This window comes from Cavia porcellus, unplaced genomic scaffold, assembly GCF_034190915.1.
Source record: "Cavia porcellus strain 051 isolate PalLab524CR breed Dunkin Hartley unplaced genomic scaffold, mCavPor4.1 scaffold_32, whole genome shotgun sequence".
NCBI lineage: Eukaryota > Metazoa > Chordata > Mammalia > Rodentia > Caviidae > Cavia > Cavia porcellus.
This window is the reverse complement of record NW_026947515.1, coordinates 29,997,415-30,017,442: the sequence shown is the minus strand read 5'-3', so window position 1 is coordinate 30,017,442 and position 20,028 is coordinate 29,997,415. Positions and strand designations below refer to the sequence as shown.

The 20,028-nt window shown below is 56.3% G+C and overlaps 2 protein-coding genes and 1 long non-coding RNA gene across 24 annotated transcripts in view; 2 read left to right on the top strand and 1 right to left on the bottom strand.

The window, feature by feature from the left end:
• The window catches only part of Mcrip1 (MAPK regulated corepressor interacting protein 1), a 7,115-nt gene extending 5,641 nt beyond the window's left edge, over positions 1 to 1,474 (top strand). For all 6 annotated transcript variants that reach the window (XM_063242187.1, XM_063242189.1, XM_013147181.2 and 3 more), the window contains exons 4-5: positions 369 to 470; positions 598 to 1,474. In XM_063242187.1, coding sequence (XP_063098257.1) covers positions 369 to 470; positions 598 to 662 — 167 coding nt within the window. In that variant the 3' untranslated portion in view covers positions 663 to 1,474. The remainder of the gene's footprint in view (positions 1 to 368; positions 471 to 597) is intronic.
• Gcgr (glucagon receptor) lies at positions 1,205 to 13,495 on the bottom strand. Of its 17 annotated transcripts, none has more exons than XM_063242175.1 (15): positions 13,387 to 13,495; positions 13,017 to 13,157; positions 8,651 to 8,847; positions 8,426 to 8,528; positions 7,750 to 7,857; positions 7,552 to 7,673; positions 7,348 to 7,454; positions 7,117 to 7,273; positions 6,887 to 7,046; positions 6,754 to 6,814; positions 6,436 to 6,505; positions 6,061 to 6,149; positions 5,777 to 5,915; positions 5,669 to 5,710; positions 1,205 to 2,060 (listed from the first exon to the last, which is right to left on the bottom strand). In XM_063242175.1, the coding sequence occupies exons 2-15, from the start codon at positions 13,030 to 13,032 to the stop codon at positions 1,659 to 1,661; spliced, it is 1,773 nt and encodes a 590-aa protein (XP_063098245.1). In that variant the 5' UTR covers positions 13,033 to 13,157; positions 13,387 to 13,495; the 3' UTR covers positions 1,205 to 1,658. The 17 variants fall into 17 exon arrangements, with proteins under 17 accessions (XP_063098245.1, XP_063098247.1, XP_063098241.1 ...); XM_063242177.1 differs by having other exon boundaries at positions 13,017 to 13,251; positions 13,387 to 13,492; XM_063242171.1 differs by having other exon boundaries at positions 8,651 to 8,839; positions 13,017 to 13,251; positions 13,387 to 13,492.
• On the top strand, positions 12,393 to 20,028 carry LOC134474385 (uncharacterized). Its single transcript, XR_010045226.1, has 4 exons — positions 12,393 to 12,678; positions 12,784 to 12,886; positions 15,154 to 15,474; positions 16,115 to 20,028. It is a non-coding gene; the product is annotated as an uncharacterized LOC134474385 (long non-coding RNA).

Genomic DNA, 20,028 nt, shown 5'->3' with positions numbered 1-20,028 from the left:
CAGTACTGGGGTGCGTGTGGGTTGGGGCTTGGATGGAGCTGGTGGAGACAGAGTGCACCAGCAGTGAATAAGCAGAGGCTGGCACTGGAGTGGCCAGAGTGGGGCTGGTGAGGGAGGTGGGAAGTGAGCCATGGTTGTCTGAGGCCCAGAATGGGTGCAGGGGACTCACACACAGAGCAGACTGGCCTCTGGAGGGGTGGGGGCATGGAGGGCCAGGCGCCCGAGGGCACTGTTGGCTGGCAGGAGAGTGGTAGGGGCAGGGGATGCTTCCGGAAGAGAGGAGGATCTGGGCGGCCTGGTGCTGTGGGCAGAGGCTCCTGTGGCCCAGATGCTGCCTGACACTGGCCCATTGTCTTCTGCATCCACAGCTTGGCAGGGTGTGGAGCGAGACCTGCGCAGCCAGCTGTCGGGGGGTGAGAGAGGCCTGGTGGAAGAGTATGTGGAGAAGGTCCCCAACCCTGGCCTAAAGAGTGAGTGGGTGAGAGGGGCGGGAAGGGCGCCTGCCTCCTGCACCCTGTCCTAAGACATCCAAATCAAGGCTTTCCCAGATCAGGGCTGGAGGGGTGCATGCCAGGGCTGCCTGCACTGTCCTCACAGCCTTCAAGCCCATCGACCTGAGTGACCTGAAGCGCCGGAACACGCAGGACACCAAGAAGTCATAGAGTGCCCCGTGCCCCTCCCCCGGCCTCCGGAAGACTGGGGTCACTGGATGTTGGTGTCTCCTGTCCTGTGGGCCCTGCTCCCAGGAGGGGGGAGGGGCTGTGCTCCCAGTGGGCACAAACCTCAGGGCTGACAGGATTGATGGCTGAGGCCTGCCCCTCCTCTCTGCGTCCATCCTTTGCTGTCCCTGGAGGGGTCTCTGGCCCTGCCAGACCCTGCCCTTCATCCTGGCTACTGCACCTTGGGTGCCATCTGACTTCCTGCCCCACACAGTTCTTGTCCCAGCCCTCTCTCTGGTCACCTGCCCTGCCCTCCATCTTGCTGTTCCTCCCAGCTTCCTGTCATGATCAGGAGAAGAGGGGCCTGTCTCTCTCAGCTGGTGGGACTAACTGGTTTGTCCTTGAGATGACCAGGAAGTAGGACAAGTGCTGCCCCACCTGCATCCGGCTTGGGGGTTCTGGTCCCTTGCTGCCCCTCTGGCCTGAAGACTTGGGAAGCTTCTCCTTTCACCCTTACTATCCAGCCTGCCCCTCCCTGCCTCAGCTTCAGGACAGCACCAGCTCTCTGGGCCTGGGACAGCGCTGGCATCTCTAAAGGGGTTCTCAGCAGCCAGGCCTGGCCTCCTGGTGCCTGCAGCCTTGGGCAGGTGCACTGTGGCTGACTCTGAGGCAGTGGTACTGCCAGGCCCATCCTGGCTCTCTGGAGTGTGCTGGGGGGTCACCAGAGCCCTTTTCTCTTCCTGTGCCCTCTGGACGCCAAGTGTTTGTGGCTCTGGAGCTTGAGGGTCCCTGAATAAAGGTGGGTGGCACTGGGATCAGCCTCATGGCAGTCTGTTAGGCCCCTGCCCCGCAGCCCACGGTGTGTTGGAATTCCCAGGCATGGTGCTGGGAAACTCAGAAGTTTTGTGTGGACTCCAGGACCTGCGGTGAGGGATGGTGTCCTGGGAGGACAGGGGGACCAGAGCTGCTTAGGATAATCCCTGTCCTTGCAGGGAATCCCTATGAGCCCATTCCCTCCTGCACCCACTTTCTGTGGCACAAGCTACACACCCTTAGGGAGTTGGTCTTCCATTGGCCAAATAAAGGGGTGGCTGCTGGGCCCCAGGAGAAACCCAGTTGTACTTGACCTTCAGACATAGAAAGAGCCTTGGAAGGCGCCTGCTCCTGAGGCAAAGCCAAACTGGAATTTATTTCAGGAACACTCTTTCCCAGAAGAGTATTCTGGGACTTGGGTGGCCCTGAGACTGCTGGGGGAGGGTCGGGCAGATGTCTGCAGGAGGGAGGCATGGGAAGGGGCAGCATCTGTGGTAAACAGCTGCTTCTTGCTGCCAGTGGGCACTCGCCACAGCCAGGTGCCAACGCTGTGAGTTTCGGCCTGGGTCTCAAGTTGTCTCCCACTGTCTGGGGCCAGGAGAAGGGTAGATGTAGCCCAGAGACCCAGGGCAGCCCAGGTGCGCACACAGCTGTTAGGGCTTCTGCAGCAGTGCCTTGCGCACATCTGCTCACTGAGGGTGGGGTGGAAACAAGACCCCAATCCGAGTGCCCTCTGCCTTGGGATGAGCAGAGGTGTGGGGGGAGACTGGCCAGCCTTCCCAGGTACACCTGGCCTGGAGCAGGCTGCCAGGTCCCCAAGTTCTGGTCCTTCAAGTGGCCATCGGTACCTGCTCTCTGGGGGCTGCTGGGTGCTGAGTGCTTGACGTTGCTGTCAGAGCCTTGCTGTGCTTAGCTTTCCATACCGGCCTGCTGGACTTTTTTTTTTTTTGTCTTTTTGAGGCAGGGTCTCTGTGCAGTTCAGGCTGGCCTTGAGCTCACTTTGTAGCCTAGGCTGGTCTTGAACTCACAACAATCCTCCTGCCTCAGCTTCCCCAGTGCTGGGATTATAGGCATGAGCCACCACGCCCAGCTACTAGGCTTTTATAGTATGGCACAGAGGTTTGGACCACACTCCTGTAGGGAAACTGTAGCTCCCCACTTCACCTCATTCCAAAGCCAGGGTCTGGAGCCTAGGAAAGCGTGCTCTTACCGAGGCGCACCCCACCCCTTCATTTTTATCTTCATTTGACAGAATGAACACAAAGCATCTCTCACGCACCCCTGCCCATGTTAAAGCACATCCAGGAGGCACAGGCTAAGTGTCATGATCCCCAACCCCCTTTGCCCCTTCTTTCACTGTATGGCCTCCAGTGACAGTTCCCCACGTTCTTCGTCTGGCAGGTGCCTCCTGGAATAGCAGGCCTGTCCTTTTTTTTTTTCATACTGGTAGTTGAACTTGGCCTTGCACTTGACAAGTAGGCCCTATAGCACTGAGCTACATCTCTGGTCTCCCCTTTTCTGGGGGTGTCGGGGATCAAATTCATGACCTCATGCTTGCCAGGTAGGTCCTTAGGCCATTGAGCTAAATTCCTGGCCCCTGCCTTTTTTTGAGACAGGGTCTTGCTGTATAAATTCAGACTGGCCTTGGAACTCATGGTGATCCTCCTGCTTCAGCCTCTTGAATGCTGGGATTACAGTCATGCACTACCAGGCCTTGGTCTCACATTTCTGTCATCTCAAGATAGGGTGCTCATTTCTCCTGCTGCAGGGGCTGGGGCTGGCAGGCAGGAGACCTGTTAGGACCCTGCTGTGGTGGGCAGTGGTAGGAGCCCAGGTCGGGGTCAGACCCCATGGTGGTGAAAATGATGCTGTGGGGCCTGCAGGAGGTAGATGGAGGCAGGGAGTGTGGGTGCTGTGGCATGGGAGCTGGGGACAGTACTTGTCTGAATGCTCCTGAGCTGTTCCTGGTCCTCTGCATCTCTGCTCAGTCTTTGGGTGGGGTAACCCCCTGAGGCCCCCCCCCCCCCGAGCCTCTGCTGAACTCGGGGCCCTGCCCAGCTGCCCATGGCCTGCCTTCCTTAGATCTGACCCTGCTATCCTAGTCCCTGCCTTTTCTTGGTCTCCACCTCCATCTTGGTAGCATCCTTGGGGTCCTCAAGGCAACCATCTCCCTTTGCTGGGTGGTACTCAAGGGTTCCTCTTGGGAAGGGGACCAAGGTGCAGAGCTAGGGGAGGAGGGGTAGGGATGGGGAAGCAGCATGGGGTCTCCTGGAATAGTGGGTGCTGGTGGGTGCAGGGCTGAGTGGGAAGCTGGTCCTGCCACCTGTCTGCCTGCAGGCCACCCAGGTGGGGTCAGTGTTTGCTGGCCAGGTGAGCCCAGCCATTCCAGTTCCCTACCTCTGCCCCAATTCCCCCAGCCTACCCTGGTTCCCTTGGGAACTGGGGTAGGGACGGAGTAAAGCAGAACAAGGGCAGAAGAGCTGGTACTGCGGAGGGCTCTCAGGAGGCCCTGGGAGCTCAGATGGTAGGAAGGACTGACCCCCCTCCTGTGCTGACGCAGGATATACCTGAGCCCACTGGGTACCCTAGGACACAATGTCAGGCTGAGTCAGGACCTGGGCTGGGGTGGAAGCTGGCCCAAATCCCAGAGAGCAGGCCTCCAGTAGCTGCAGCCACTGGACCACCCCTGGCCTTGAACCCCACTGGGACCTGGAAGGGTATCACTCTAACCAGCCTCTGCCTGTCCCCTCCTCCCTGCTTCCCCAGCCCTCAGTGGGTGACTGGGTGGGGACCCCCCTTGGAGGGCCCCAGCCCTTGGCAGGTTAATTCTGTTTACCTTTCCTAAGAGGCCTCCTGTCCTTTCATTTGCTCCAATTAGCCCAGCTCTGCCTGAATAGTGCCCCTCACCTAGGACCCAGCCTCTCCTCACAGGGGCACCTAGAAGGGTCCTCGCCACCCCACCTGAGCTCACTCTCTGGACTTGCCCCTACCCAGCTCCATGATCTTGGGGACAGAACTAGGAACCTCAAACACCCCATGCCTCCGCAGCAACTGATTCAGGATGCCCCCAAATATTGGAGTCCCTACCCCAAAGCATCTCTGGGATCTTGTGCCCAGCACATGGTGGGGGAGCTTGTTCTTTTAATGAGTGATGGGGGCTGTGCAGAGGTTGGGCAACCCTGCTGCCACCTTCACAGGGGCCTAGGGCAGTCTGGGGACACGCATTTCTCCATTTCAATCTGGTGCTCTCGCTGCCTCCAGGGAGAGGGCTGTCTAGAAAACACCTCTGTAAACGAGGTGCCCGTTTTTGTACTGGCAGGATCACAACCCTCTGCTGCTGAACAGGGTCGCTGAGGATCTGGGGGCAAAGAAAGCCCCAGAGAACAGGAGGATGCCCAGAAGGTGCTTAGCTGGGGACAGATGGCTGGCTACGCTGGGGCCCCTCCAGCTGTCTGTGCAAGGGAAATGGGATGGGGAAGCCCTCTGGAAAGGACAACTAGCCCTGGCTATCACAGATTCCCTCCGTGGGCCTGGCCTGGCTGCCTCCATCCAGGGCGTTTCAGGACCTTCCCAATGGTAACCACCTGAGTCATTTATTGGAGGACACACACTTCCATGCACACAGGACAGCAGCACACATGGGAAGCCGAGCCTGCAGTTCCTGGCTTAGCTCCGGGGCCACACCTGAATTATATCACCTTGGCCCTGGGGACAGGGAAGGTGTGGGGAGGAAGGGATGGCGACGGGCCACTGCTGGCATCTAGCTCAGGAGTGTCCTGGAATGCGCTGTGGTCCCTGAGTCCAGTCCTGGCCAGGGCTCCAAAGATGCCTCAGAAGGGGCTCTTGGCCAATCCAGGAAGGCCACTGGCCAAGGGGGTCTCTGCAGAGGGGTCTTGGCCGGCCCCATTGCTGCTGGCCCCCTTCACCAGCTGAAGCTTCTCACAGAGGGGGCTGTGGCTGGGCCCTGTTGGGGCCAAGTGGCTGCCTGTGATGCGTTCATCCAGCAGTGCTTTGCCCTGGTACCAGCACTGCCAGCGCCGCCACAGCTCTGCCTGCACCTGTGGGTCCAGGGGATCAGCATTGCCACCCATCTCCCAAGAGCCAGCTTCAGCCCTGAGAGGCCCCACAACCAGGCAACCTCCATGTGTATAAATGCAGCAGGCAGGAAGACCCCAGGGCCCCAAGTGCCCACGTACCTCCTTATTGAGGAAGCAATAAAGAACAGCCACCAGCAGGCCCTGGAGAAAAAGGGTGGTCAGAGGGGGCCCTCATCCCTGGGGGCTCAGGGGCAGGCAGATGGTCACCTGGAAGGAGCTCAGGAAGAGGTCAAAGAAGAGCTTGGCCAAACGCAGGGTGCCCTGAGCCTGCTCATCCGTCACAAAGGCAAAGACTACTTCATGGACACCCAGCAGGGGGATGAGGGTCAGGGTGGACCTGGCCAACCTGTTGGGGGAAGCAGCCTAAGCATCTCGGCCTGCCTGCCTGGGCTGGGCTCTACCCACATGGGCCTCGAACCCTGTTCCCAGGCACACTCTGGCTCTGGGAGTCTCAGGCCTGTGCCCCATGACCCCTGCCTGGCCCCACCCACCGGAACTTGTAGTCAGCATAATGCATCTGGCGGGCGCGCAGCTTGGCCACAAGCAGGTGAACAATGCGAACAAAGATGCAGAAGTTGATCTGTGAGGAGGACACAGGTCAGTGCAAGCCTGGACACTCTGTGGCCTGGAGGCCCCTACCTGTCTGCCTGCAGGTGGGCCTGTGGCCAGCTGGGCCCTGGGCCCTGGGGCTGGTGGGCATCCATCCAAGGATGCGTAGCGTGGCTGGCAACCAAGGGTGGCATCCTGGATGCACACTGGCTCCAGCTGCCTTTGCCTTCCCTTCTGGCAGGATGCTGCCTCTTCTTAGGGCTCCAGGAAGGAGGACCTGTTGAGGCCCCCATGAGTGTCCCCTCCAGTTTCCTCACCAAGATGGCCAGGAAGACAGGAACACGGAGGATCCACCAGAAGCCCATGTTGTTATTACTGGTCCAGCACCTGCGGGGCAGCCACTTACATCCTTGAGGTGCACCCAACTCCCCACCCCCACCCCATCTTCATTCTGCTGGAACCTAATGAGTGCCCCAAGGTAGGAAGGAAGGTCACAAACAACTCCCTCCCCAGGCACCAGGCTTGAACACACCCTATATGGCCCCTGGTCAGAGGGTGCTCTGCCTCCCCCAGGCTCCTCAAGCCCAGAGCCAAGGCCCAGGCCACCCTGGCAACCTGCAATCATTGGTACTCACTGGATGTTCTCAAACAGACACTTGACCACCACCCAAGGGATGACAAACAGCAGCGGCGCACCTGTAAGGGGCAGCAGCTGAGGTCTAGAGCCCCGCTGGCCCGCCTCCCTGATCCCAGCACTGGCCCACTCACCCCAGCCGGTAGCCAGGTAGAGTGCGAAGCAGCCCTGCTCTGGGAAGGCAGCAAGGCTCAGCAGGCGGTGCAGGTACACGCCCTCCACCAGCAGCCAGCAGTAGTTTGCCACCACAGCATACTGCATGATCACTGCAGCCACGCGGCAACCGGCCACTGCCTTCACAGAACAGGACACAGTGTGAGCAGGAGTCCCAGGGCCCTGCCCACCCGGGCAGATGAGCACTCACCCCATCGCTTAGCCAGACGCTGACACTGAGGTCATCTCCGATCTTCTGGCTGTAGCGGGTCTCAAGCAGCCGGTCGATGACCAGCACAGACCCTGCCTTGAGCACGAAGGATGCAAAGAGGTTCAGGTGGATGTAGTTTCGAGTACAGTGCAGCTTGCTGTGGGAACATCGAGTCAGCGCTGCCGGCCCCATCCCCTGGGGCTGCCCACACTGGCCTTGAACCATGCGTACCTCAGACCCAGCAGGATGGCCAGGGCCAGGAGCAGCGCTGCTAGGGACAGGCTGTACCCCACTGTGTACATCACTTGGAAGCTGCTGTACATCTTGGCCACCTCATTCTACAAATAACAGTGCCCATTCAGAGCTGGGCAGGGGCCACCTCCACTGCCCCCACCCAGCCCTGCTGTGCTTTCCCCGCTGCCCACCAAGGCAGACCTGGACCTCTATCTCCTGGTCATCCATCTGGCACTGGGAGGCGTTGCGCCATGGCTGCCCATGGGGCCCGCGCACCCACTGTCCATCGGGGCCGCATTTCTTGAACACCAGGCGGTGCTGCACTGGGGCGCAGGGCAGGCTCTGGTTAGCCCACCCCTAGGCCTCGTCCCCTCCGCCATCCCAGGTCCCCAGGGATACCTTTGTGATACCAAGGCAGATACCAGGGGCAGGAAATGTTGGCAGTGGTGTTGGGAGGTGTGTCTGGCCAGCAGGAATACTTGTCAAAAGTTCTGTTACAAACCAGCTCTGTGGAGGTGGGGTAGGGCCAGGAGCTCTTCAGCGGGGCCCAGCTGGGCGAGAAGCCTCTCTCTCCCTCCTGGAAGCCCCCTAAATGTGGCCATCGCTTCTGCAAGCCTGCATTCTGGAGCTGCTGCCTCCCTGACCTGGGCCAGGGCCCCAACCACCCGCCTCTCCTGGACCTACAATGCCCACTTTCACTTCTGTGTAGCCTGGTCCTTTCTCAGATCCCCATACTTGCCCTGCCTTCTTGAGCTCTTTCCTCTCTGGGAGCTTCACCCCAATTCCGCTGGCACCCATCTGGGGTCCAGTGCCAGTCTCACAGCAATATACCTACTGTCCTGTGCCTACGCAGGTCACCCTCCTTCTTCTGGGCAGTGCCACAGCCCCCCTAGGCTCTTCTGCTTCAGTCTGTCCTTAGCCCTGAGTGACTATTTCCTGCCTGAGCACTGGGCCCATCCCTCAGCCCCACTCTGTGTGAGCTGCTCAAGTCATCTTCCTGTAAGTGCAGTGGGGCTGGGGTGGCAGGACCAGCAGGTAGCTTCCCACAAGGGGGGCTGGGGCTGCTGGGACTCACCGGTGGGGGCAGGCAGCAGGCTTAGGTTGCGGTGACACTGGTCACTGTACAGCTTCCACTTCTCAAACAGGAAGTCCATCACCTGAGCAGAGGAGGCCTGCGGCTGGTGGACAGGTGGAGGGGCAGCCAGAATGACAGGTAGGCAGGTGAGATGGAGGGTCAACAGCAGTCAGTGCAGAGTGGGTGCCCTGGGCCAGGGCAGGGATGGGGACACTCAGCACTCACCTGGCAGACCAGCAGCAGGAACAGCAGAAGGTGGAGGGGGTGAGGCTGGGTGGGGGGCATGCCTCTGGACTGCCGCCCCCCACATCTGGCAGAGGCCTTAAGTGTGGGTGCTTGGGGTATGCACACCCTTCCTTGGGCTGCAGAGGGTCTGAGCAGTGGGGTCCAGACAGAGTCCCGGCCAGGTGTGTCCTGCTCCCCTAAAACCGGTCCTATTGATGATTTGGGGCTAGGAGGGAAGGGAAGCACTGTTCCACCCCAGGAGGGCTGCCTGGTTATGCAGGTGGCTTTATCCAGGGAGTCTCTCTGGTGGCTCTGACAGTCCCAGGTTCCCCTGTGCTGGTGACTGGCTCTAAAGCACAGAGGGGCACTGGCTAGAGCACTGGCTCTAAAGCATAGCCTCCCTGGCCCAGTGGCCCCTCTCCTTGCCAAAGCCCAACGCATGGGAAAATGGGCTTGTGGGGTCACTTGGCCCTCATGGCCATGCAGGGCCTGGTGTGTGTAACACACAGTCCTCCTCACATGTGTGTTCTCCTAGGACCAGCCCACAACATGGCTGCATAGCCTCAGACAAGGCTAAGACAGGGCTGCTGGGTCCCTGGAGCACCACAGGCTGGCTGGCAGCACACTCCTTTGAGATTAGCCCGACAGAGGCTGGAGGCCAAATAAGAGACCCTTCCATGCAAGGGACCAGAGGGCCACAGTGCCTGGTCCTGGGAGCTCAGGGTGGCAGCAGAGCCCTCTTTTGCTCTGACTGAATCCCTTGGGAGAAGCAGGACTCTCGGGGCCTTGCCGCAGGGATGTGATAGTCTCTCTCCTGTACACCCAAAGAGGGAGGGAGACTTGTGGATGATGGACAGATACAAGACAGAAGACAGTGCTGAAGAGGAGAGGGGTGTGCCACAGCTGAAAGGGGCAAGAGCTCCCACCAGGCCTGCAGGACCCTGTGCCTGGTCTGTGGGGTACAGAGGCACAGACTGGAAGCAGCACCCAGGTCCTGAGCGAGCCAGGAGCCATGGGGCTGGGGCTGGGAGACGGGCCCACAGTACAGGGAGAAGGAAGCAGGCAGGTAGGGAAGGGGCAGGTCAGACACCCTCAGCCCTGGGGTCACCACAAGGCCTTGTCTCCTCCCGGTTCTGACGAAGCAGTCCACCCACTGCTGCTGCCCTCAGCTGCCAGATATCCCAGAGGCCCTGGGAGTGTGGGAGGGGAGGCTTTGGGGACAGAGGGGACAGGAGCTAGCCAGGGTTCATGGACAGTGAAGATGTAGGCAGGAGCCTGCAGCAGGAGATGCTGCCCCAGACCCTGCAAGGTACAGTTGTTCCCGGAATGACAGCACTTCAAGGAAGGCCCTGAGTGTGCAGTAACCCTGCTGGGATGTGGGGCAGCAAGGGCCCTTCTGCTGACCTGGAGCTACCAGCACCTACACAGCTGACTGTAGAGAAGCCACCTGGCTGGGGGTCCATGAGTTCTGGAAGCACCTGGAGAAAAGCAGGGTCCAGAGGCAGCAGAGCAGGGTTATGGGCCGCCTCTGAAATTTTCTCAGGGGAGCTTTCCGAAGATGGCTGCTCCCCACATCTCTGCACTCCCACCCCACAGAAGGTGGAGAAGGGCTGTGCATGGTGGCACACCTGTCATCCTAGTACTCAGGAGGCTGAGACAGGAGGATCGCTGTCTGATCAAGACCAGCCTGGGCTACAAAGTGAGTTCAAGGCCAGCCTGAATGACTTTGCCTCAAAACAACAAAAAAACACCTCATGCCCTCTCAGAAAAAAAGAAGCTGGTGAAGGAAGAGTTGGATTCTTTTTTTTCCCAAGTTTGTGATACCCAATTGGATTCTTTAAAATGTCCCTCCTCAGTGCCCCTGTCCACAGGGTGGTGAGGAGGTAAGGATTTCTGGGACCCCAGCCTAAAGGAACAAGGGACTTGTGACAGGAGTTTGGGAAGGGGAGACAGGAAGAGGGAGGCCTCCCTACTCCTTGTGGGCGGAGGAGAGTGGGTAAGATTTCTGGAAGCTTCTCTACAGGGGAAGTAGGGGCAGGGGATGGACGGGTTTCCTGCTGCAAGCGGCTGAGGTTTCGGGTCAGGCCAAGAGCACCAGGTAGGAGGCTGGGACCAGGACCAACAGTTTAACTTCCCGAGTGGGTGTCCCCGCCTCTCCTGGGAGGAAAAGCAATGAGCAAATTCCAGCGGGCAAAGGGCTCCGTTCACCTGCTGGGAAGGATGGGCCCTTCTGGATGTGTGTGTGTGCAGGTCCCCACCACGGGGTAAACACTGACACCAAGGACAGCCAGCAGCCGCGTGATAAATGTTTGTCCAAGGAGTAAGAGAACTGGGGTCCCGGGATGATGAGGCAGCCAGACGTGGAGGGCCACCGCAGCTTCCACTGACCGCGCTCTGCTTGGTCTCCTTTCGGTCTTATTCCTGTCCCCAACAAGGAGCCCAGGCAGGAGACCCTATGCTTCCACCTGCTGGGACCAGCATACCTGTTCCTCAGGCTGCAGGCCCAGGCCTAGCGAGTCCTGCTGTGGCTACAGCCTCCCTGCTGGCTCCCTGCTCTGCAGCAGGGCATTGGGCCACAGGAGCCCCATGGATGGCCCTGCTGCCCCTGCTACTTACTAGGCTGGCACTGGCCCACGACAGCTTCCTCAGGGCACGTCAATTGGGAACTCATGGCTCAGCCAGGGTCCCACCAATTTCCACTGGGACAGGCTGAGCCACTCCAAGAGGTTTCTACTGGCCAAGGAAGGCCCTAGCTAAAAGGGGAAGAGAGGAGACCTCCTAGGTCCTGGGGAGCCCCTAAGAGTAGGAAGTGAAATGGGAGATGTTTTCCTGAAACCAGGGAAGGTCACAACCTGGGGCGGGGGCCAGGGCCATAGGTTGCTGGTGAGCCTGCCTACTCCCCACCCCGTTGGGGCGGACAGCCCTAGGATGCTGGCCAGAGTGCTCCCTGCAACACACACCATGTCCCCAGCACAGAAGGCCAGGAAAACAGCCCTGGCTGGCACTCGGAGGAAGCGGGCGCCAAGAGGTGAGAGGTCAGTGAGTTCAGGGGCATAAACCTCGCAGTCAGAGGAGAGGGAGGGGGTTCCAGAGAGACCAGAGCAGGGCACGGCAGTGACCGGTGCCTGGTAGGTTAAAGTCACAAGTCTAGGCCGCTGAAGAAGGGTCGGCCGGGAGGGATGCCGACGCCCCTCACACCCCGGGGCAAGTCGGGTATTCCTGGGGCGTCCTGGGGCAGGGGCGCCCTGCGGAGGGGCGCGCACACCGCCCAGAACCCGGCCTGGGTTTGGCCGCGGGGCTGTGTGCGCGCCCAGAGGGTAGGGGTGGAGGCAGGGCGAATCCGAAGCCCAGGTGGGGAGAGGCTCTGGGACCCGACGCTGCAGGACATGCGGTTCGATACCATCTGAACCCGGAGGGCGCATTTCCGCGGTGGAGCGGAGCAGTCTGATCCTGAGCGACCCGGGACTCCGGAGACCGCCGACCCGGGAGCCCCTAGCCAGCTCCCCGCGGTCCCGTTCCGCGTCCCCGCCCCCGGCGCCCCCAGGTCGGCTCGGGACCATCCCCTTGGGCCCGCCAGGTGCTCACCTCGTGGCGCAGTTGGGTCCTCGACGCGAAGGGTCAGCGCCCGCTCTGCGCCCAGAGCCAGTCGCGCGCAAACTTCCCAACACCGGGCTGAGACCTGGGCGGGGCCCGGGCCGGGGCCGGGGCCGGGGCGGGGCCAGGGCGGGGTGGCATGGGGGCGTCTCCGACCGGCATCCAGGTCCCTCGCTGACCCTCGCCCTTGTGCAGACCCCTCTAGGACACCGGGATTCTACCCTCGCCCCACAGGCCCTAGGTCCCGGCAGGGACACCTGTGCGTGTGTGGAGAGGGCACGCCACGGCCATGGGACTTGGTGCCCCTTCCTTCTGACGCATGGTGGTCACATTGCTGATTGTCAGGAAGGACTCCGTCCCCCCCCGCCCCCCGCCACCTGGCTCTGGGGTGACACTGGCTCTAGGGTGACACCGCTATAGTCACTGCCCTGCAGGTAAGGGTGGGGCACGCGGCTGCTCTGGAGGCCTCGGAACAGGTGAACCCCTGTAATTCTTTCTGGATCACCCTCGGGTTCTCAGATCTTATCCTGTCTCTGCAGTCCTTCCAGCACAGTGCCATCCCTCAGCCCTGCCATCGATTCTTCCTGCCCCCCACCTCCAGGAGCTTCCTTCACCGAGAACTCAGAAGCCCTTGAACCTCATGTATGTTTGTCCAGGAGGGGTCCTCCTCCCCACCCTCTAAAGCCAGCAGCCCATCCAGGCCCTTCTACGATGCCTGCTGCCCACTGGGCAGTGCCACTCCTGCCCAGCGACCCTGGGTCACCAAACCCACCTGCAGATGGGTGCATCTGGGCTTCAGCTTTCCTGGCTTCTCTACATCCCAACACTGGTGGTTGTGCTTCCTTCTAGAAAGTTCTTCATGTGGGTCTGGTTCCAGGATGAACATTCCTTTGCCTTCCTCTCTGCCTTCCTGCTACAATTCCCAGAATCTCAACCTCTTCTGGGCCCTCTGGGAGCCCTGCCACTGACCCACTTCTCTGGGGTCACCGTTCCCACATGCAGGACACCTGGCAATGGGTGCAGGGTTCTGCTGTTTCTCTGGAGTCCATCTGGTGTGCCACCCACAGTCCCAACCACCATTTTCCGGGCCCCTGCTTTGCCCACCTCCACGACCTTCCTTTCCCCTGCCACCTGGTCCTCACCCCAGTAGCCCCGACTCAGCCAAGATGGATGCTCCTTGGGGAAGTCATCTGCACCCCTTTCCTAATTCCCTTCCCATCTGAGGCTCTGCCTGCAGGCTGCTCTTTCTGTTTTGGTGTAGGCAGAGGTCAGAAAGCAAAGGTCATAAAAGTCTGCACCCTGCCAGGAGCTGTTTGTGCGGGGAGGCAGGGACAGGTGCTGTCCCCTTCCCCCCTGCTCCAGGCCACAGACTGAGCTCCCCAGTCCAGATCACCCCCTCTGACTGGGCATGCATGATGAGGTGCAAGAATGCTCTTCCTACAGCAGATGGGGACAGAATGTGACTGGGGGATCTGGGACCCTGACCTAGGCTTCCTGCCTTCCTGAACCCCAAGGAGGGCACTCCCTGGAGGCTGGGGTAAGGGCTTTTCCTTGCTGTATGATCCCAATGGCTAGCAGTGCACATCGTTGGAAAGAGATGTAAAGACTGCATTCAGTGGGCACCACGTAGTGGGGGGAGCAGTGAGGTCAGAGCTCTCTGTTTCTCTGCCTGCCCAGACCTTGTCAGGCTTCTGAGCCTGTTCCTAGGCCCACGGTGCTGTGTTGCCCAGTAAAATCCAGTTTCATCGAGAACCTGCTGGCCCAGGGACTGGAGCCCATCCTGGGCCCTGCTCCTTCTCAGCCGGTGTCCACAGCCCAGCCCACTTCCGCCTGAGTCCTTCCCTGTCGGTGTAGACAGAACCCCCCCCCCACACACACACACCCATGTGCCCTGGCAGAAATTTTCCATCCACTGGCCCCCACCGTGCCTTGGCTATCACCAACAGTCAGTCTGTGGTTGGGGCTCACTTCATACAAGGGTCTCTTCCCTGTGGAAGGAGCCCTGAACAGAGACTTTCTGAGGACTGGAGACAGGCATGGTGGGGAGCACTTACTTCCCATGAGTGAGGCTCTGGGTTCCATCTCAGGAAACAAAAATCTGTTTTCATCAATTTAACTATTTTCCAGCTTTGGATTTCTCTGAGGTTCAAAAGATTCAGAGACCTGGAGCTAGGAATGCGGGGTGAGAGGAGGCATTGGACCTTCCCACATGGCTGGTTGGGGGCCTCATAGCCTAGGGACCAGGGCGGTGCCTGCTGTCCTGGGTCACTTGAGCCCAGGGGTTCCAGGCCAGCCTGGGAACAGAGAAAAAAAGAAAAAAAAGGTGAAGCCAGGAGTGATAGCACAAGCAGCCTGGTGGGCCGGGGGTTTAGCTCAGCATTGTAAATGCCTGCTTGGCAAGCATGAGGTCCTGAATTTGATCCCCAGTACAAAAAAAAAAAAAAAAAAAAAGAGAAAAAGAGCCAGCATCCTGGGAGGATCCCAAGTTTGAGGCCAGAATGGACAACCCAGCAATTTAGTGAGACTCAAAAATTAAAAATAGGGTCAGGGGGGCTGGGAACTTAGCTCAGCGGCATAAACACCTGCCTTGCAAGCAGGTGGTCATGAGTTCGATCCCCGGTACCAATTAAAAAAAAAAATAGGACCAGGGATTTTAGCTTAGCAGCATAACTGCTGCCTGGCAACTGCGAGGTTGTAAATTCAACCCCCGGTACCAATAAATAAATAAAGAAATGAAAGAAAGAAAGAAAGAAAAGAAACGGGAGGGAATGTAGCTCAGTGTTAAGGCCCTGAATTCAATCCTTACTATGTAAAAACCAAGATGAATTAGGCAGGGTATGAGATAAACAAAGAACAATTGTAGCAATAATAGTATATAATATAATTTTTATTTATTTATTTATTTTTAGACAGGATCTTGCTGGCCCTGAATTCACCATGGATCCCATGCTGGACTAAAACTCAAGGTGGTTCTCCTGCCTCAGCCTTCCATGTTCTGAGATTATAGATGTACAGCACCACGACTGTCTCTAAGTATATGATGACTTAAATACAACACAGTTATTTAAACCTATTTCTAGAACTTTACACTTCACATCTCAGGCCTGGGTTTACTTCGGAGAACTGAAATCTGAATAAGGTGTCTTCTGTATGCCAGTCCCTGCATTCCTGCCTTGTGCACCCTTCCCCTGGCGTGAGTCTCCCCCCAGGATTCACGACTTATCCCCCAGGTTGGTTGTTCTCGTGTTACACACCACACACATGTGCATCCACCAAACACCCCTACATCCTGACCTGTTTGTTTGTTTTTAGTTTGTTTTGCTGTACTGGGGGTTGAACCTAGAAATCACTGAGCTACACTGAGCTACCCCTCTTATTTAAAAATTTTACAAAACTTTTTGAGACAAGGTCTCACTATGCTCTCCTTGTGTCACCAGTTCACCTCTGGTCTGTGGGTGGCCCTCGGGCAGGCGTCTCTGTCAAGGCAGCCGTGGACTGCGCTATCGAGCCCAGGCTGTCCTCACAGTGATCTGCCTCAGCCTCTCGACTGCTGGGATTGCAGGTGTACACCACCATGCCCAGTTGATTAGTTTATTAGTGCATTTTTGTGAAAAAAGAAAGCATTTAATAATTGAGAACAGAAATGAAAACTTGTTTTGTTGTACTCTCTTTTTTTAAACTGATTACACAGGTGAACGGGTTTGGTTTTGGCACTTTACTTGCTTTGCTGTTGCTCGCGCCCACAGCCCCGCGGGCCCTGCGCTCCCCTGTTCCCGGAGGGGTTCTGTGTGTATTTTCACGTCCACCCCCGTTAACCACCCATCGCGCTTCTTCTCTCCCTCCCTGCTCCCCCCTCCTGTCGTTTTCCAGGTCGCACATCCTGGGAGAGCACGGAGCGTCTCCAGGGCAGGATCTGAGGCTCCTTCCGTGCAGCGGGAGGGGCTCAGGCCATACGTTTCCCTGCAGATGCCCGAATCGGATCAGGAATCGTCCTCCTTCCAGCACGATCGCGCCCCTCTGCGCGTCCGCTGGTCCGTGGGTGTCTCAGGCAGGTGTCTCTGCCAAGGCAGCCGTGCACTGCGCCATGCCACGGGGAAGGCAGCCTCAGGCAGCTCCTTCTTGCACTGCTAGGAGGGGCGCCGCTGGATCCAGTGGTAGCTCTGCTTCTGTTTGTTTGGGGTCTTTTTTGGAGGAACCTGCACGCTAATTTCCACAGTGGCTGTTTCTGCCCCACTCTTTGTTTTCCTGTTCTTGATGGGAGCCACTCCAAATAGGGTAAAATGGAATCAAACTGTAGTGTAGATTTGTCTGTCCTTAGTAGTGGAAAAATGACATTCATTTTGGAGACTTGGTGCACACATACACCATATCGATTTCCTGACCTGATCTCTTTGAGATCAGGGTCTTGCTTAGTTGCCCAGGTTGGTCTGGAACTTGCCATCCTCTTGCCTCAGCCTTCCAAGTAGCTAGGATTACAGATGTGTAACACTGAATCCAGTGGCTGTATTTATTGATAGGATTATTTCTTTTTTTTGCTATTCTTTTTTTTGGTCTTTTTCATTTTTATCGGTACCGGGGATCGAACTCACGACCGCCTGCTTGCAAGGCAGGTACTTATGCCGCTGAGCTAAATCCCCAGCCCCTATAGGATTATTTCCAAAAGATGAAAAGTATTTCCAAAACATGAGAAGTATAAAATAAAAAGGGGCCTTTATTTGAGAACACAGAGAGAGATGACCGGCACCCCCCACCGCTGGAGTCCGTGGAACACGGAGGCACATAAGTAGCCTCGGTTTGGGATGGAACCTAAAGAGGGCATTAGGGATGCGCAGGTAGCCCATTGGTCCTAGGTTTGGCGCCATAGGTAAATTTCCAGGGGCGGGAAGATGGCGTCACAGGTAAATTCCTAGGGGTGGGGGAGATAGGACCTTCCTGGTTCCAGTTGAGGCTTTCCTGGTTACAGAGTCCTGTCTGGGCCAAAACCCTTTCATATCCCATCTTATGATTATTATTATGAAAAGGGGCGAAGATTTCTCTCTTTAACTACTTCCTGCTGGCAGAGGGTGCTGTACTGGAGCCTAGGGGAGTTGACAGGATGATGGTTGATGCCCAGGTAGAAGCTGGTGCCAGGTGTTTTAGCCAGGACAACTTCACTGGTGAATGCACGTATGTTAGACTGGAAAAACAAAGAGACAATATGTTATGAGGAGACATGGCACTGTCATATTTAAGGACCCAGGTGAGGTAGAGGGAAAGGTGCCTTTGATTTAGACATGTTCCACGGTAAGGCAGAATTCTGAAAATTAAGGGTGAGGTTAGGAGAGATGATGTTATAAGAGGTGATTACTCCCCCATCTGAAAGCATAAAAGTTAAGAGAGTAGGTGTATAAAACTTGTCTCTGGTCCAGGAGTTGAACTGGAAAAAATAGAGGGAGCAGGGAAGGCGGTGGCTGTACCAGTATAGGGAAGGTAAGGGATGTCACCTTTAACCAGACAGCTGAAGGTAGAAAGAACTGCAACTGTTATCATATAGAACATTATGAAGATTATTTTACGCATGATGTGGGAGTCTTTAGGAAAGACTGTCAAGAGTCCTGCTGTAAAAATGATCATTAATAGAATGTAAGGAATTAGGAACCAAAGTGGATAACAAAACATGACTTAGTCTGTTAACTGTGGCCGTGAGGCCTTTGTGAGACGGAGACAGGTGGGCGACAGAAGATGAGTTGACCACTCAGAATGATCAGATTTAGGGCTGGAAGGGCACCTCTTAGCCTGAGTGATGTGAAACCAGGATGGCAGTCTAGCAACTTTGACTGCTGTAGGGGTTACCAAGAATATCAGGTATGGGTCGCTGTAACCTGGTTGTAGTTCTTGGAATTATTTGCTGCAACAGAACTTTAGCAAGTATATCAGCAGTTTCCCTGGTTGTGAGAAAGGCTTTTATGTATCCTGAAAAAGTATAAACAAAGTGAGAAGACAAAAATGTATCTGTCAGTCTTGACTAGGGTTACCTGAGAAATTGGTGAATAAGAAAGGAAGGGGGTGGTCTTACATCACTGAGGTTTACTAGCGATAACAGGTGGAAGCTGTTGAGGTCTCAGTGTGTCTAAGTTAGCCTGTATATTTAGGACTGGGACCTGTATGAAATAGGCCCTGTTTGTAAATGGCATAGGTTGACCATCAATATCCCGTCATAGAGACTGAGGACTTAATATAGCAGCCTGAAAACTCAGGAAGAACTCTGTATCCATGACTAGCAAGAAAATTAAGAAGACTGGCTGAGTGGTGTATGGCTAACATATGGGATTGAGAACATAATAGAAGGTCGTGTATGTATTGAAGGAGAACATTAGGTTTGAGATCAAGTTCTGTGAGGTCAGTAGCGAGAGCCTGACTAAAGAAGTGGGGACTGTCTCTGAACCCTTGGGGGAGCACTGTCCAAGTAAGTTGTTGAGACCTGAGAGTGTCTGGGTCAGTCTATGTAAACGCAAATAGGTTTTGGCAGTCAGGGTGTAGGGGGATAGTGAAGAAGGCATCTTTAAGATCTATAACTGTAAAGTGTGTGGTGGAGGGAGGGATATGAGAGAGCATGGTATAGGGATTTGGCACCACTGGGTGAGTGGGGGTAACAGCACTGTTAATTACTCTAAGGTCCTGTACCAGGTAATAGGACCCATCAGGCTTGAGTACCAGGAGAATGGGAGTATTGTGGGGTGAATGGGTAGGTTTAAGAAAACCATTGTCTAAAAGCCGCTTAATTATGGGTTTAAGTCCCCTTAAATGTTGGGGAGCTATAGGGTATTGGGGAACACAAAGAAAAATTGAGGGATCCCTGAGATGGATTAAAACAGGCATGGCATGTGTAGCCAGAGTGGGATTGGATGTGTCCAAACCATGGGGTCAACCAGAGAAGGAGGAAGGGGAGGGAATGGCTTTGTGATGCATTGTGAGGCTGTTTGGAGGATTAGGGCTGTGGGGAGAGAGAAAGTGAAGGAAAAATTAAGCTTTTGAAGAAGGTCTCTACCTAAAAGGGGTGTGGACATGTTGGTAAAGAAAAGAGTCTGGAATCTACATGGGACAGGCCCAGTCTGCAAAGGTTGATTCGGCTGGCCGTCACCACCCACAACAGAAATCAAGGACTTGCTACAAGGTCCTGAAAATTCAGGGAGTACACTATAAGTCGCCCCCATATCCACAAGCAGAGATGTTATCTTAACTGAGACCTCCAGTGAGACTTGGGGCTCCAACAGGGTTACTGGAGTGGGGGCTGAGCCCTGAGCCCCATCAATCTTCCGCAGCAAGTCTGAGCAGGTCAGTCAGTGACGAATCTGGCACTGACGGAGTCTCCTGTGTGGGCGAGGGGTTAGAGAATGGCTTACCCACTCACTGGTGGCTAGGATAGTCATTCTTCCAATGCCCCTTAACGTTGCAGTATGGACATGGTCCTAGAGGAATGCCAGGGTTAGGGTAATCTTTCGCCTAGTGTCCTTGTTTGCTGCATTTGAAGCATGGTCCGGGCGGGACTTGGGCAGCCACACCTTGTTGCGGATTTCTTGTCTTGGGACCTCTGAGTGCCACTGCTAAGAAATCAGACTGATATTTAGCAAACTTTAATTTTTGAACTTGCTTTTCTTCTTTTTGAACCTTATTTCTATTGTTGAAGACACGAAAGGCTAATTTAAGTAGATCCCCTTGTGGAGTTTGAGGGCCATTTTCAACCTTTTGTAATTTTGCACAAATATCAGGAGCAGACTGTGAAATAAAATAAGAGTTAATAACAA

Coding starts and splice junctions, on each gene's coding strand:
- Gcgr (XM_063242170.1), bottom strand. CDS start 9,091: ATGCGTTGGGCTTTGGCAAGGAGAGGGGCCACTGGGCCAGGGAGGCTA. Junction 6,506..6,753: donor TGTCTGTTTGAGAACATCCA/GTGAGTACCAAT, acceptor GCTGCCCCGCAG/GTGCTGGACCAGTAATAACA. Junction 5,711..5,776: donor TCTTCCTGAGCTCCTTCCAG/GTGACCATCTGC, acceptor CTTTTTCTCCAG/GGCCTGCTGGTGGCTGTTCT.